The sequence below is a fragment of the Pinus tabuliformis genome, chromosome 5_1, assembly GCF_031772625.1.
Source record: "Pinus tabuliformis cultivar Carrire ecotype Pingquan chromosome 5_1, CPIR1, whole genome shotgun sequence".
Lineage (NCBI taxonomy): Eukaryota > Viridiplantae > Streptophyta > Pinopsida > Pinales > Pinaceae > Pinus > Pinus tabuliformis.
Window position 1 is genome coordinate 928618310 of NC_142305.1, and position 17485 is coordinate 928635794.

At 38.2% G+C, this 17485-nt stretch overlaps 1 protein-coding gene across 1 annotated transcript in view; it reads right to left on the reverse strand.

Annotated features, from left to right (window-relative positions):
- The window catches only part of LOC149167826 (uncharacterized), a 189368-nt gene that overhangs the window by 160506 nt on the left and 11377 nt on the right, over positions 1-17485 (reverse strand). The window contains exons 2-5 of the mRNA XM_089430602.1: positions 1266-1385; positions 847-1078; positions 635-704; positions 22-291 (exon numbers count right to left, since the gene is read on the reverse strand). Coding sequence (XP_089286728.1) covers positions 22-291; positions 635-704; positions 847-1078; positions 1266-1385 — 692 coding nt within the window. The remainder of the gene's footprint in view (positions 1-21; positions 292-634; positions 705-846; positions 1079-1265; positions 1386-17485) is intronic.

Sequence of the window (17485 nt, forward strand, 5' to 3'; positions counted from 1 at the left end):
TTGGCAAAATAATCTTGATACCTTTTAGAAGGTGGGGGATCCCAATAAACACCATCGTACGCTGCACCGAAGTTGCTAGGGTCCACAGTGGCATACCTAATCCAGGCTGGTATCCTATCAATCCATGTTCCATTAGCAACCTTCATTCGAATTTTAACATTTGAACCATGTGGGATGGCAGGATTTCCATCTTTATCCGGTATGTAGACTGTCCAAACACCAAACTTATCCTTTTCCATTTGGTGACCCAATCCATTCCAAGCATTGAAATCCCCAATAAGCTGTGCCTCTCTGAGGCAGAAAACCACTTTATAGTTACAAGGTCAGTTTACCAGTAAACTTGATCTAATTTTTGAACCCAGTGATCTTGCTTTCTGAACATTTTTAAGATCATGAAGCCAACAATTAAAAGTCTTTTAGCATATTTTATGTGTGACAGTTAAATTTATCATTCTCTTGCTTCATGTACAGGCAAAAGTTATAAACTACTAAGTATTCTTGGAATTTGCGCCAACTACCTAAGAGAAAGATGGTTTAACAAACAAATATCCTCGTGGAAAATAATTGTAAATACTATTTTATAATCCAATATATTATGAATCTTGTTGTAGCTTATTTAGAAGAAAAAACTCACTTTGCAGCAGGTGCCCACTCCCGATATACAATTTTATTTCCTTCTCGATTGAAACCAAACTTCAAATAACCTAGAAAGCAAAGAAGTAGCTAAAGTTTTGTGACCTAAAAAAATAAATTCAATATAATGATGCCTGCTATATGCAACCCGAAACATGGAGTATAGGAATCATCCACTATAGTATATCTACAACAATTTCCAAATTACCTAACCTTGAGAAAAGTCCTCAAGGCTCCCTTCATACTTCTCTATTGCTTGCTTTTGTTGTAAATACTTTGTATATCTATACTGGAAATGAGCTTTATGTGAAGCCAAGGATGGATCCACAGTCAAAACAGCCAAATTTTCCAGTTCATCCTCAATAGTTCTATCCATCGTTGACTTGTTATTTTTCAGAGTAGAATGCACTATGAAAATTCTCCTCCTAGCAGGAAACTTGAAGATCTGTCATTGAGAACAACAATATGTAACCTAAAAATATATTATCTAGAAGACTCATAATGCATGAATCTTATCTTTATGAACAAATAATCAATTGGATCATGAAGATTATGATATTTGTTAAAAACAATGTTTTGCTAATGGCAAAGCAACTGCCAAATTGTTCCATTCAAGGTATCATAAAGCATACCACTCTTCCATTCAACGCTGTGTGCAAATTCCGAGGTAGATCCTTTCTAAGCAAGCATTTGGAACTATTAGATTGCCATGTTGAATCTTGTTTTGAAGAAAACTGTGTCCTTTCATAATTCTGCCAAAGCAACAAACGTTATTATTTAATATCAAGGTTTTGCATAATTCACACTTGAAACTCATGGGCATAAATAAAAAAGTAATTTAACAATGATATCTACCCTAGGTAAACCAACATATACTCATGTTAAAGAAAGCACTGGAACTGAATTCTAGGACATCAAAACCCACCCTGAACCCAAATCAAGGTTCTACATGTTCCTAACAGGAGGTGGGAATAGAAGTTTCCGCCCAAAACCGATTTCAAAAGAATAATACTAGGAAAACTAGAACAACAATTTCCTTTCAGATTTCAGGGGCAGGACCATTGCCTATGTGAAAGTGTTCGAGGGACATTTGCATCATTTTTAGTAAGGGCTTGCACAATTCTTAAGGATGTCTGAACTCTGCAGAGCAGACTCCCGGAGGCTCACATCTTACCAAGGGATTTTCTGCATCGTTGACTTTCTCCACCTCACATACTTTTGAGGTACATCTACATTTCTTGTGAATGCCAAAAGAAGAATGGCACAGATTTCTGGAGGCTCATTCCTTAGGGACTTTCTAAGGCTTGTCAAGACAAACCAAGGGAGATTGCATTTGAAACAGCAATTACCGGAAACAGAGGTTCAAGTCTAAGGGGGTGACTCACATATACAGTGGGGTTTCTTGAGGCATGTGGAGATTTTGCAGTTGAAAATTGGATATTGCTTGACGATCATGGCCTTTTTGATGCTCATGGGATTTTTAGGTTTATGAACTCTCGGTCCTCTGATGGATTTATATTTTGAGCACTTCATGCAGTTGAAATATGGTCTTATTATCAAACCTGAGTATACCAAAAAGCACTAAACGCACAGCCTCAATATTCTTTAGGCTAGCTTAGAGGGTGTTTGCACCATCTCTAAGCTGACACATCCCAGAGTCTAAGAGGATCTTCTAAGTTGATCAACTCAAGATTTTGAGTTGGAGAACTACCTTATCCTTTGCTACTTGGTATACTATGAGATTAGGGGTAGGTTCCATTGCCTCTACAAGGAGTTAGGTGGATCCCTTAGCACTTTCCTCAAGTATTGGACCAAAGGCATCTGGTTTTGTCCCTAAGAGAAGTACTAAATCTCATGAGAGATTTTGCAGTGTCCACCTAGGGTAAATCCTATTCGATTGATTACTTCTTTCTTCAACACAATCTTCATGGAAAAATAAGGTAAGTAACATGCACAATCCCATGGACATTGAAGTCTAGATTGGTGAGACCACACATCTCCTCTAGTATTACAGCCAACAAATTGGTTCACACTAGGGAGGCTTAGGTCACAACATAGTGCTCATCCTGAATCCTATCAAGGAAAGCGTTCCATCTCTTTAAGACCTCAAAGAAAGACTCACCCGATGCAAATGCATCACCCATCAATGTTCCATTTCCAAATTCTTTCTAACAGCCTTGAGCGTTAAGAGAGTTTCAATGGATGCTCAATACCTGCCAAGGATCTCACAGCCCCAGCCCCCTAGATCCTCTTCGCAATCTTCAATGATATCATTATGGTTTGCATCACTCCCCTCTCAACCATTGAGAGTGAGAGGGTTCCCCTTCTCCTGCCTCAACCCCTCCTCACATTCCCATTTATAAAGTTGATATTGAGCCAAGGCCTTGATGTTATATCTCGCCAATGCTTCTTTCTATCTTCTAACATTGGTTGATCATACTCTTTCATGCACAACTCATGTAACAATTAGTTTATCTTACTTTATACCTTGGGAGTAGCCTTGGGCATTGCTCCAAGTGCTTATCATCGATTGTAATATTTTAGTCCTGTTGACCATGTATATGTCAACGGTTTCAAGCAATGTTTTTAAAAACGGCCAAGCCGACCGAGCCAGACCCCTGGTCGGTCCAGCTAGGCAGAAAGAACGGCCCAGTGGCCGGTTTGTTACCGAATCGGCCGAGCAAGTCACCGACTCGACCGGTTCAGTAACAAACCGATTGGCTAGGCCGAGCCCGAGTTAAACTGGCCGGTTTAGCCAGCCACGCCCAAGCACAACCACTGAATCGTTTTGGGGGGAAAACTGACCCCTAACTTGATTCTAATTGGGTTTTAGGTTTTTTTGAAGTCCATTTACCTCTCCCAAGCAATGTTTTACGAAACGGCCGAACTGAAACGGAAACGGCCGTTTCTAACCGTTTCAATCACCATTTAAGTGACCCGGCCCATGACCCGGCTCGGCTGACCGAGTCAGCTATGACTCGATGACTCGGCCGAGTCATAGCTGACTCGGTCAACCCGGCCGGGTCCGTATTGACTCGGCCGAGTCATGGAAAGGACGGCTGGGCAGCGTTTTTTATAAAAAAAAATCAATTTTTTGCTGATATTTGGTAAAGTTAATTAGGGTTTGTGGATTCTAAATGGTTATTGTAATTTGTTAAATGCTTTTGGGGTCCATTTCCCCCTCCCAAACTCTATTTAAGACAGCCAAATGCTCTCATTTCACTCACAGCAGTCTTATGCATTTGAGTGAGAGTCTTCTTTGAGAGTTAGTGAGCAGTTCTTGAGCTTGTTTTGGAGCAGCAGTGAGGAGTCTTGGAGGAGCATTGTAGCTAGAGTGAGGAGCTTCTTGGGCAGCCATTTGGAGCAGCATTGAGGAGCTGATTTTTGGAGCAAGCTTGAGGAGGCAGTTTGTGCCTGGAGGTATTTTTTTCCACCCTTACAAATCTGTTTTTGCTTAGTAAATTTTAGTTGCATATCAAGAAAGCTTAGAGAGTGTTTTTTGTCAAATAAATGAACATTGAATCAATTTTTTTATTTTTTTTCATTTTCAGATTGTTTTCCTAGTCAAAAAATGGCACCTAGAGCAAAAGATCCTGCTTGGGCATATGTTGAAATGGTTGATAATCAGATGTGTTGCAAGTTTTGCCATAGGAAAATTAAGGAAGGTCCTGGGGGGATTAATAGGCTGAAACAACACTTGGCAGGGATTAAAGGCAATATTACTGCATGTAAATCTGATCAAATTGGGGAGATTAGAAAGAATTTGTTGGAAAGCTTTGAAAAATTTAAAGAAGAAAAGACTAGGCAAAAAGAGATACAGGCTGAAATTGGGAGGAAGAGGGAGATACAAAGAATGATGGCTGCCAACCCCCACTATGAGTTTGAGGGTTCTTCCTCTATCCCTCAAACTGATGCATCAAACCCTTTCCGTTATGTTCCTCCCTCTTTTGCTTCTGTTCAAGATAAGGGAAAGGGTAGAATGAAGGGTGATGGGACTATCAAAAGTTTTTTCACTCACTCAGGCTCCTCTCCATCAGATGCACATGGTCCTGAAGTTAGTATTAGTAAAGGTCTTGCTCAGCCCACTTTAGATGACCATTGGAAGAAAGAATTGAGGGAGACTGCTTGTGACTACATAGCTAGATGGTGGTATGATGCTGATATCCCCTTTAATGCTGCTCGTTCACCATATTATGAGCCTATGTTTGAGGCCATACATGCTGCTGGAAAAGGCTTCAAAGGCCCTACTATGCAAGAGCTAAGGGGGTTTCGTTTGCAGAAAGAAATTCAATCAATTAATGAGTATTTGCAAGATTTCAAGGAATCATGGGCAAGAACAGGGTGTACCATCATGTCAGATGGATGGACTGATCAAAGAAACCGTACCATCATAAACTTTCTTGCCTTCTGCCCACAGGGAACTATGTTTTTAAAATCAGTTGATGCATCTGATAAGGTAAAAGATGGCCACTTGTTGTTTCAGCTATTGGATGAGGTTATTGAGGGTGTGGGGGTGGCTAATGTTGTTCAAATCATCACAGACAATGCCTCTAACTATGTTCTTGCTGGTAGACTGTTAGAGGAAAAACACAAGACCATCTTTTGGACCCCATGCGCTGCACATTGCATAGACCTCATGCTTGAGGATATTGGAAAATTAGATTGGGTCAGAAACACTGTAGATAATGCCAAAAGCATAACAAAATTTATCTACAATCATACACTGGTTTTGAGTCTCATGAGGAAACACACTGGAGGCAAGGATATCATTAGGCCTGCCATCACTAGATTTGCTACACATTTTTTGACATTGCAATCTATGATTTCCCAACATAGAAACTTGCAAAAGATGTTTTCCAGTGATGAATGGAATCAAAGCAGTTGGTCTAACAAACCAGAAGGCAGAGAATTGAAAAGGAAAGTCCATGATGAAACTTTTTGGAGAAAGGCAGCAGAGATTGTGAAGCTTGCTGAGCCACTAGTTAAGGTGTTGCGGTTGGTGGATGGGGAAAGGTTGGCTATGGGCTTCATTTATGAGGCTATGGATCAAGCAAAGGAGCAAATAAAGACAGCATACAAGGATAGAGTGGCAAAGTATGGGCCCATTTGGGCAATCATTGATGAAAGATGGAACAATCAACTCCATCGCCCTATACATGCAGCTGGGTATTTTTTGAACCCACGGTATCATTATAAAGCTAAGGAGTCAGGAGCTTTGAGGGGGGAGGTCAGAGATGGACTGGTTGATTGCATTGAGCGCATGGTCCCATCGGAGTCTGATCAGCTGGAGATACATCGACAGGTCACATCCTTCAGCAATGCAACAGGTACCTTTGGGAAGAACCTAGCAAAGATTGCAAGAGAAGCAGATGAGCCAGGTAAACAAAAATTTCAATTTTCAATTTCTTAATGGTTTTACTTTTTTTATTAAAGTTTGTTAAATCATTTATAATTTGAAAGTTAGATATAATTTGTAATTTTGTTGAGCTTCAGCCTTCATCTAACTCATAATTCATTACACTCCTATGTTTTTTGCAGCACAATGGTGGGAGGCCTTTGGTGGCCAGTGCCCTGAATTGCAAAGGTTTGCAATTCGTATTTTGAGTCAAACTTGCAGTGCATCTGGGTGTGAGCGCAATTGGTCTGTCTTTGAGAGGATTCACACAAAGAAGAGAAACCGTTTGGAGCAAAAACGGTTGAATGATCTAGTTTTTGTCCAATACAACCTTCGGCTCAGACGGAACCAATTGCTGAACAAAAGACCTGATTCAGATCCCATTGTGTTGGAAGACATTGACCCAACATCAGATTGGGTAGTGGAGAGTCGTCTACCAGAGTTTGATCCTGATGAGGATCTTGAATCACTTGATGTTGGAGATCCACTGCAGCATGTTCAGTTGAATGCAGATCCCAATCCACCAGCCTCAGTCTCACAGCCAGCTAGTAGGACTCCAGTTGTAGGTGCTTCCTCTGCTCAGCCACGACAGAAGCGCAGCCGCATTTGTACTCTATCTCAGCTTGCATCTGCTGCACAGCCTAGTGGTACTGGCACCACTTCTACAATTGCAGTTGGAGACGATGATGAGGAGGAGGAGCCATGGGGCCCCTTGTCTGACTCTGATGATGATGACCCAGAGATTGGTCGAGATGATCTTGGCTCCTCTGGCAGTAGCTACTAGCCTCCTTGGTTATTTGTATTTTGTTTTGACTCTTGAGTCTTTGATCATGTATGACAGACTACAGTTGACTATGTATTTACTATTGCCATTGGGTACACCGTACCATTTTGATATAATGGATTGGTTCATGAGCCTACTTTGATCATATGTTGTCTTCCATGTATATTATAATGTTGTATGTTTGGAAACTTGAATGAAAATCTTTAAAATTATGTTTAAAATATTTAAAATTATGTTTTTTATAAAAAAAAAAAATATTTAATGTATTTTTTACAACGACCGAGTCATTGAAATCGAGTCGGCCGAGTCATTACCGAGTCCGAGTCCGAGTCCGAGTCGATCCTCGGCCGAGTCCGAGTCCGAGTCCGAGTTGTAAAACATTGCTCCCAAGCCTATAAAAGCTACCCAACCCCCTCACATTTCCTCACAGCTATCTCATTGGATTTGTGTGAGAATTTGTAAGGAGTTTGTGAAGAGTTGTGGAGTTTGTTTTTGGAGCAGCAGTGAAGAGTCTTGGGCAATCATTGGAGCAACAGTGAGGAGCTTCTTGAGCAGCCATTGGAGTAGCATTGAGGAGGTGGTTTGTGCCTAGGGGTATTTTTTTCACTTCTAAAATATGTTTTTTCTTCTTTTTTTGTGCAAATCTGGAAATTGAAAAGAGTCTTTTTTGTAAAAGAAATGAGCATTGAAGCAATGTTTTTTATTTTTCATTTTCAGATTTTTTTCCTTTCATTTCCAAGTCCAAATATCAGAAAATGGCTCCTAGAGCGAAAGATGTTGCTTGGGCATATGCTAAAATGATTGATAGTCAAATGCATTGCAAATTTTGTCATAGAAAAATTAAGGAGGGTGGAGGGGGCATTCATAGGCTGAAACAACACTTGGCTGGTAGTAGAGGCCAAATTACTCCATGTGAAGCACCATCAGCACAAATTGGGGAGATTAGGAAGGAGTTGCTAGATAACTTTGAGAAGTTTGAGCAAGAAAGAGCTAGGAAAAAAGAAATAGAGGATGAAATTGAGAGGAATAGGAGTATACAACCACTGATGGCTGCCAACCCCAATTTTGATTATGAGGGCTCTTCATCTATCCCTTGCACTGATGCATCCAACCCCTTTCGCTATGTTCCTCCCTCTTTGGAGCCTATTCAAGAAAAGGGTAAGGGTAAAATGAAAAGAGGGGTGATATCAAAAGTTATTTCACACCCTCCTCTCCATCAGATGCACATGATCCTCGAGCTAGTCGAAATCATATGCAGCCCACTTTAGATGACCATTGGAAGAAATAATTGAGAGAGACTGTTTGTGATTACATAGCTAGATGGTGGTATGATTATGATATCCCCTTCAATGCTTCTCGTTCACCATATTATGAACCTATGTTTGATGCCATATTTGTTGTTGGAAAGGGATTCAAAGGCCCTACTATGCATGTGTTAAGGGGATTGCTTTTGCGAAAAGAAGTTTCCTACATTGATGAATATTTGAAAGATTTCAAAAGCTCATGGGAAAAAATAGGATGTACCATCATGTCAGATAGATGGACTAATCAAAGGAACCGTACCATCATAAACTTTCTTATTTTTTGCCCCAGGGAACCATGTTTCTAAAATTAGTTAATGCATCTGATAGGATGAAAGATGCACACTTGTTTAGCTTTTGGATGAGGTTGTTGAAGAGGTGGGGGTGGCTAATGTTGTTCAAATCATCATAGATAATGCCTCTAACTATGTTCTTGCTGGTAAAATGTTAGAGGAAAAACACAAAACCATCTTTTGGACCGCATGTGTTGCACATTGCATAGACCTAATGCTTGAGGATATTGGCAAAATAGATTGGGTCAAGAACACTGTAGAGCATGCCAAAAGCATAACAAAATATATCTACAATCACTCATGGATTTTGAGCCTGATGAGGAAACACACAGGGGACAGGGATATTATTAGGCCTGCCATCACTAGATTTGCAACTCATTTTTTGACATTGCAATCTATGCTTTCCCAACATAGAAACTTGCAAAGGGTGTTTTCTAGTGATGAATGAAATGAATGCCAATGGTCTTGCAAACAGGATGGCAAAGATGTGAAAAAGAAAGTTAATGAAGAAATATTTTGGAAAAAGGCAGCAGAGATTGTGAAGGTTGTTGAGCCACTGGTTAAGGTGTTGCGGTTGGTGGATGGGGAAAGATTGGCTATGGGCTTCATTTATGAGGCTATGGATCAAGCAAAGGAGCAAATAAAGGCAGTATACAAGGATAGAGTGGCTAAGTATGGGCCCATTTGGGCAATCATTGATGAAAGATGGAACAATCAACTCCATCGCCCTATACATGCAGCTGGGTTTTTTCTAAACCCAAGGTATCATTATAAAGCTCTAGAGGCAGAAGCTTTGACTGGGGAGGTTAGAGATGGATTGATTGACTGCATTGACCGCATGATCCCTAAGGAGAGTGATCAGCTGGAGATACACCGACAGATCACTTGTTTCAGTAGAGCCACAGGTACCTTTGGCAAGAACCTAACAAGGATTGCAAGGGAAGCAGATGAGCCAGGTAAACAAACAATTTCAATTTTCAAATTCTTATTTTGTTAAATTGTTTATAATTTGAAAGTTGGATATAATTTGTTGAGCTAACTCATTACACAACTATGTTTTTTGTAGCACAATGGTGGGAGGCATTTGGTAGCCATTGTCCTCAATTGCAGAAGTTTGCAATCTGTATTTTGAGTCAAACTTGCAGTTCTACTGGGTGTGAACACAATTGGTCTGTCTTTGAGAGGATTCACACGAAGAAGAGAAACTGTTTGGAACAAAAACGGTTAAATGATCTAGTCTATGTCCAATACAACCTTCGACTAAGACGCAACCAATTGCTGAACAAAAGACCTGATACAAATCCCATTGTGTTGGAAGATATTGATCCAGCATCAGATTGGGTAGTGGAGAGTCATCCAGCAGAGTTTGATTTTGACAAGGATTTTGGTATTGATTTGGATTTACAGACAGAGGCATTAGCTGAAGTTGTTGCTGAACATAATGTTCAGTTGAATGCAGATCCACTTGTACCAGGCCCAGCCCCAAGTCCTCCAGTTGCAGGCACTTCCTCTACTCAGCCACAACGGAAGCGCATATCTCATCTATCTCAGCGTGTAGCTACTACGCCTGCTAGTGCTACTACTTCTACAGTTGCAATTGGAGATGGTGATGAGGAGGAGGAGCCATAGGTTTCCCTGTCTAACTCTGATTCAGAGTCTGAGCCAGATGATGTTGGCTTCTCTAGCAGTAGCCAGTAGTACTAGTGACTAGTGATGTTTTACAATTTACTTTTGTTGTAGAGGCCATTTAGAGCCTCTTGGTTATGTGCTTTTGTTTTGATCTCTATATCATGTATGTATTGGACAGTGCACTGGGTGCCATTTTGATATAATGGATATATTCATGAACCTACTTTGATCATATGTTGTCTTCTCTCTATATTCTAATGCTTTGTGTTTGGAAACATGAATGAAAATCTTTAAAATTATGTTTTTTCATTAAAAAATAAATAAATAAATAAATATTTAATGTATTTTTTACAATGACCGGGTCATTGAAATCAAACCGACCGAGTCGATACCAATTCAAAGTCGGAGTCGGAGCCGACCCTAGGCCGATTATGAACCTGAGTCAGAGTTTTGAAACGTTGGTTTCAAGAAGTAGAGTACAAAAGTGTAGTCAAAAAAATTTCAGTCATTATCATCATTGTAATCCCAAATTATGCCTTTGTATTATAAAAATGTATTGTAAAAATGATTATAGTATGACTATTAAGCCATGTAACAACACCTAGGTAAGCCTATGATTCTTCTCAAAGGGTTTCACTCTATGGAGTTTTTTTATCTCGCCAAATTATTTGTGTTTGTAAACACGAATAATTCGCAAAGTTTTTCTCCCAGATATACCCCAAAGCTAGAGTGGAACTTATTGACAAGGTCTTAGGTGAGTCCTAGTGTTATCGAGTCAATGTATTTTTATCATACTAGATCATTTGTCTTGCGTCGCAGAATTTTCTTGAGTCTTAAGGGTCTATGTCTGTGTAAAATTTCTCTTCTAAGAGTTGATTCTTGTAATATCTTGATGTAAAATTGTCTCAAGAAATATTTTTGGTGAACATTACCAAAATATCTTTTAGACCCAGAGGGTGGAAAAATATTTGGTATCCCCTCTTGACTCTATAATTTAATTTTTGACAAAAATAAAAATAAAAGTAGCCAGAAATTATCAAAAAAATAAAATGAAGGGAAAAATTAATTACCCTCCAAGTGGAAAAATCATCACAAAATTATTGAGGCTATTTCTAAAGGAAAAAATTCAAGTCAAAATGAAAAACCTCGTTTCCAAGGCAGAAGGGCCCAGTCCAGAAATTTGTTGGACCCAGAAGACTATTTTCTCCAACAAATCGAAATTTTTGGAACAAAAGGTTAAAAATTTTGCACAAGTAACGATAATTATATTTTTAAAGATCCTCTAGTGGTCTAGAAGTCAAAATTTGATCCCTCCAGCACAGTAAACAAGGAATATAAAAGATTTGTGCCTGCTAATCAAGGGATCAAAATTTTTTCACAATGATCAAGCCATTTATCGAGCTACTAGCTATTATTTTCCACTTGGAGCGGTTGATCCCTTTCGTTATCTATTTAAGGAAGCATTTTTCTCCTCATTTGATATGATGATTTAATGAACTGAGCTAAGCTTTGCTGGAAATTTTCTTTTGATAATAAATCATAAATCTTTGGGGTTTCAATTCAAGGTGTCTCTCTCTTGATGTTTCATGGTATGTGTTGAATGATTTTTAAGGCTCTAATTGTGTTCATTATTGAAGATTATTGTTTCATAGCCAGTGGTTGGATTATCTATTAGCACGAGTATCTTGCTTTATGTTGATAAATGTAACTAGTATCGGTCTTCATAATTGTACTTGAGTCATAATGTAATGTATTTGTCAAAAGAAAGAAAAGAAAAAATATTATAAAAAGGAAAAATTATTTTATGAGCATGGGTTTCATGCTCTATGTATTTTGTTTATAGGTCAAAAGCACCCATTGAATGCTCTAGGGTTTGTGTCTTGAGTCAAAGTCAAAGTCATGATATATTAGACCATTCTTGGACTTTCTATGTCTAGAAATACAAATTATTTTTATTGTAAATGGGTCATATAACCCTCCTCCATCAAATTGACCTCTAGTCCTCCAAGTCAACCTCAATTCCTTCAAGTCGGCCTAAAAGAACAACCTCAAACCACTATAAATAGAAGACTATTCGACCTATTTGAAGTATGAATGAAGACAAGTTTGATATGCAGTTCAGATAGGAGAAAAGAGATGTGAAGAAGTCCATAAATAAAGGAGAAGGAGACATTTATCCAACAAAAGAAGTCAAAGATTCTCTCTTGATCACCCACATGTGCGAGATTCTGAAATTACAGGAAGGACGAAGTTGCAGATGAAGTGGTAGGGCCAAAGATTTGATGAAGGATTGAAATTGGATCTTGATGTTGCATTGAAGCTATTGACTAAAGTTGACTTTTGGAGTTTGGTTAAATGTATTGGGACGTTGACTAGGAGGATTGTAGGAGGTCCTTTTGATCTGGTCAAAGGTCAAGGTTGTCTCAATTGATTTGATTCTAAAGAAGAGAAGAATAATTTTTGGGTTTTCCCCTAGGAGAGGGGTTTTGCCCTAGCTGAGAACCTACATCTTGTGTCCATTTTATAGTTTTTGGCATTTATTTGATGATAAGAACACTAACACAATCAACAAAAGAAAAATATGATATCACAAGTAAATGTCAAGTAAGAGAAATCAACAATAAATTATCCTTGTGTTGCCCTAATGGATTTCTTAAGATGGTATCAAAGCTCAGGGCAGTGATGAAAAGGCAACTCGAAGATCACTATTGATTGGAAAAACAAGAGTTTGAAGTCTACCTTTCAAGGCCAAGCCATCCAAAAGGAGAACTGAACTGATATGTCACATTAATGGGCATGTGTTTAAGACTATACCTCTGGTTGTTAGGCCACAGACCTGTACTGAAGCTTGAAGAAGGGTCGAGCCCTAGACCCTTGTTTGGAAAGGAGTCATAAGTCTATACAGTGAGCTAGAAATAGCTCTACCAGCTAGTGAAGAGTTAAGGAGCCACACAAAAGGATAGCCGCAATTGTTAGGAGATTACTTGTGCAAAAGATTAAGGTTGTGGATGACTGGTGATTAGCCCTAACCAGGCCAAGACCAATAGTAAAGGGAGCCGAGTAGCATTTTGATCTAAATAGCCAAGCTACAAGCTTAAGGATCGAACTGTATAGAGACCTGTGCATACATATTATAGGGAGGTCGAGACCTATAAGTGACAGAGACGCTGACAAAAGACTCTTTGTTGTGCAATACATTTTAGGCTTATCTTGAGCCAATGTTACTTGGGAGCGGGAGCAGAAGCGGGAGCGGGAGCGAACATTTTCAGAAGCTCCCGGTTTGGGAGCGAATCCCGGAGCGATTTTTTAAAAATATATATATTTTTTATATTTTTTAATTTTTGATACATATATGTCAACAAAAACATGTAGAATGATGAATTAGATATAAAAAACATAAAAAAGCATAGATTGAACCATATAACAACAATCATCTAGAAGTTATAATCTTCATCAACCACGTCCGCAAGTTAGTAACATAGTAACATACAACATATTGAGTCTCATGATTCATCAATCTTAAAGTTTCAAGCTTTCAAAATTCAATATATAACATTTATCATCATTGATCACCAAAGTTGTACTTGTAAGCTAAGTGTAACCATTACAACAAATAATATCTAACATGAAATGAAATGTTATAAAATGAAATGAAATGAAACAACTTTCAACTTTCATGAAGCATCATATTCATAATTCATTACTAATGAGTTATAATTGCCAACTTCAAACTTAAATTGTCATATATTGTTTAAAAAAATATCATAATAAATATGAAAGAGTCAATAGTTATAAAAGCTACTAGAAACTAGAAAAGAGAAGTAAATCTATTATCTATTTCTTATGCTTGGGCCTCTTGCCACCACGAGAAATGTCTAATTTTTTAGTCTTGTTGCAAAATCAGGATCTTTGTCATTAATATCACCCTCCAAGCATTAATATCCAGAGGTATCTTTGTCATTACCTTTGTATCTGTATAGGGATCTTTGTCATTAATATCACCCTCTAAGCATTAACATAAGATAGAAAAAGCATAGCATGTCAAGTCAAGATTTTGTTTGAGTGATGCGTACATTTTTAGAAGGGTCATGATAGAGGAGTTCGACAACCAATGTCACTAACATCAAGGTACATAGAGGGATTGGCACTCTTGATTAAATATGAGTTCCATACCCTAATACATGACAAAATTCAATGGAAACATTGCAATCCCCCAATCCTGAAATCCTGAAAAACTGATAAGTCTGCTGGATTTTGAATGAAATCTAAAATTCTACTTTCTCCATATGAAATCCAATGAGGACGAAACCACTCTCAAACATCCTGAGTCATTTCATGGTAATGTTAAAAATTTAAGTAAAAGGATGAAAATGAAAATTAAAGAAAATGTCACTTTTACTTTAAGAATTTAACATTACCATGAATAGCATATCAATACTAGGGCCTAGACTTGATCATTAAGTTGCCCCACTCAAAAACTATTTGTTTCTTTCAAAAAAAATTGCATTTCGAACATTACTACAAAAAAAAAATGCAAAAAAGGCAAAACGCTCCCGAAAAGGCAGGGAGCGAAATTTTTTTTAGGGAGCGCGCTCCCGACCCGCTCCCGAGTCGCTCCCGCCCGGAGCGCGGATCGGGAGCGGGAGCGAGAGGGGGGGGGGGGCGCTCCCCCGCAACACTGTCTTGAGCAGTCTACTAGAATTTGGTACATAGCCTATAATTGAAGAAAGAGCAATCTTAGCATCTCTGTCTCAAGGAAGGAAAAAGTCTACTACAATGAAGAACTTGTTTGTCTTGCAGCAGCTTGAGGAAGAAGCTTTGATGGTCTTACCAAAAGTCAAGTAAGTATTATTTTTTTTCTTTATGTCTTAATCATCTAACAATGTGTCTTCATTTTGCAAGGAGAGCTATAAGCTTCAATCATGAAAGTCTAAGGTATGTATACAATATTCATTTGTTAAGGATCTAATGTTTTAGGGTTTAGGTGCTTGCATGATCCTAGGATTGCAAGTTCATATAAACTCTCTCTCTATTCAAATCCTAGTCCAAGATATATGGCAATTCTTGGCACTAATAAAATTGAATGATGTCTAGAATTTGTAGCTCAAATCCCTAAGAATTCATTTTTTTTAAAGTTTAATGTAAACCCTAGATTATATTCCTATACTTGTGTACTTTTGATAGTACTTGTCAAGCAAATGTTGCAATTACATAAAAGTAATAATGATCTTATGAAAAAGGAAGCTCTTCTCGCAAGAGATAAGTATTCTACTTTGATTTCTTCATTATTATTGCTCGAGTATTTTCCTTGGAAAGAAAATTTGCAGGTATACTCTAAAGATCAAAAGGGAGCTTGCAATAACAATCATGACTTGATAAGTTGATTCAAAAGAAGAAAGAAGCTTTGTTGCAAGGAAACCCCACAAGGTTTGTAAAAGGAGCAACTCAAGGTATGTATAAAACCACATGATTGGTAGCTAGTCATCTTCATACAAAAAGGTACAATCTTTTTGTCTTTAAAGTTGGCTTTATATTACTAACTCTCTCATGTCTAGGTCTTTGAATCATCAAGATTCTCGTTTAGGGTGATTAGTCTTTGAATTAAATCAACCCTTGTCACACATTCTATCTTTTGTTTACTTTGGCAAAACACTAACCTTTAGGGTTGACTATAAAACCCTAATCGTCTTAATGTTTAGGGTTTGTTGATTTTATGATGAAACCCTAGCTTATTTAGGGTTTGTCGATAAAGTCTAGAATATATTATTATATCCTAATCTCTTGTTATATGAAACCCTAGATTTTTAGGGTTTTATGTTGATGAATTAGGGTTTATGTCAAAACCCTTGTAATAGATAATCCTAGGAATGAATCCCTAGGTGTATGTGCTTCTGCATGATTGAAACCCTAGCTTGGTCAAAGTTATTAAATATCTAACATTAAAGTTTTTAAGTTTGTATCTAGGGCTTATGACAAAAAAGTCACCCTAGTAGAGATTGATATAAGATTCTAGGACGTGATAATGAAACCCTAGATGTAAAATGCTCTCGCTATGATTGAATCTAGTTGTAATATCTAAAATTTAGTTTTGATAGAGGAATTTAGGGTCTGTGACAAAACCCTAGCATAGATTGATGTGAAAATCTAGGGCATGACAAGTGTAACCCTTGTTGATTGTAAACCTAATAAGGTTTAGGTTTTAATATCAAAAATTTGATTTATTATGCTCCCATTGTATCAACATGCTAACCCTATAAAGAAGGTATATATCTCCCCAGTTCAAAGGGAGGACATGTTGGGACAGCTATAATGAAGATTATGAAGAAAGAATGAAGATCGGAGATAGGCTAAAGCACTACAGATAGTTATTCGTGATTGATGAAGTCGCAAACAAGACTTGGATGTTTTTGGAAGAAGTGTTGAAGCTTAGTTGGGTGTTGCTAAGAAGTTGAAGAAGGAAGCTACCATTGAGATGTGTTTAAATATAGTGATGACCTAAGCAACATCAGAATAATTGAAGGCCCTGAATATTGTCATGAGAGGCTCTACTCTATATATGACAAGGAGATATTGGCCATCATGCATGCATTGGCCAAATTCCAACAGTACCTGGTGGGCAACAGGTTTAGGGAGAACACTGATCACAACAGTCTTCGGTTCTTTTTGAAGTAGAGAGAGCTCAACGAGAGGCAGCAGAAGTGGGTCAGCGAGATCCAGACCTACGATTTTGACATACAGTATGTCAAGGGCAAGAAGAATGTAATAGTTGACGCTTTATCCAAGAGGCCCGCGACATTATCCCCAATGTTTTAAAACTCCGACTTGGCCGAGGGTCGACTTCGACTCCAACTCCGACTCGATATCGACTCGGTCGTTGTAAAAAATACATTAAATATTTATTTTTTTATAAAAAAAACATAATTTTAAAGATTTTCATTCATGTTTCCAAACACACAGCGTTATAATATAGATAGAAGACAACATATGATCAAAGTAGGCTCATAAATATATCCATTATATCAAAATGGCACCGTGTGCACTATCCAATACATACATGATGATGATATAGAGATCAAAACAAAAACACATAAACAAGGAGGCTAGAAATGGCGTTATCCTCCAAAATAGATTGTAAGTCATCAAGGAACTAATACAAGGGTCCAAGAGTGTTCCTCACTCCAAGAAAGTCTCAAAGTGCATGTGTACATCTTCAAAAGGTGCATCCTCCACCATGATGTCATCTAGGAGAGACCCTACGTCACCCTTTTCAAGCATGTGAGTGACATGGCACCCCTAAGGGTAATCATTGGCATCAAAGAGGGATGTGCTAGCCCTCCTAAGTCATCTCAATGATAACCATCCTCATCTGTGCTTTGGAAGAAGGCACCATCCACCAAAATAGGGTCAAGGCTAGCCAGGGGGCATCTTCAGTCCATTTGGGCATATCATC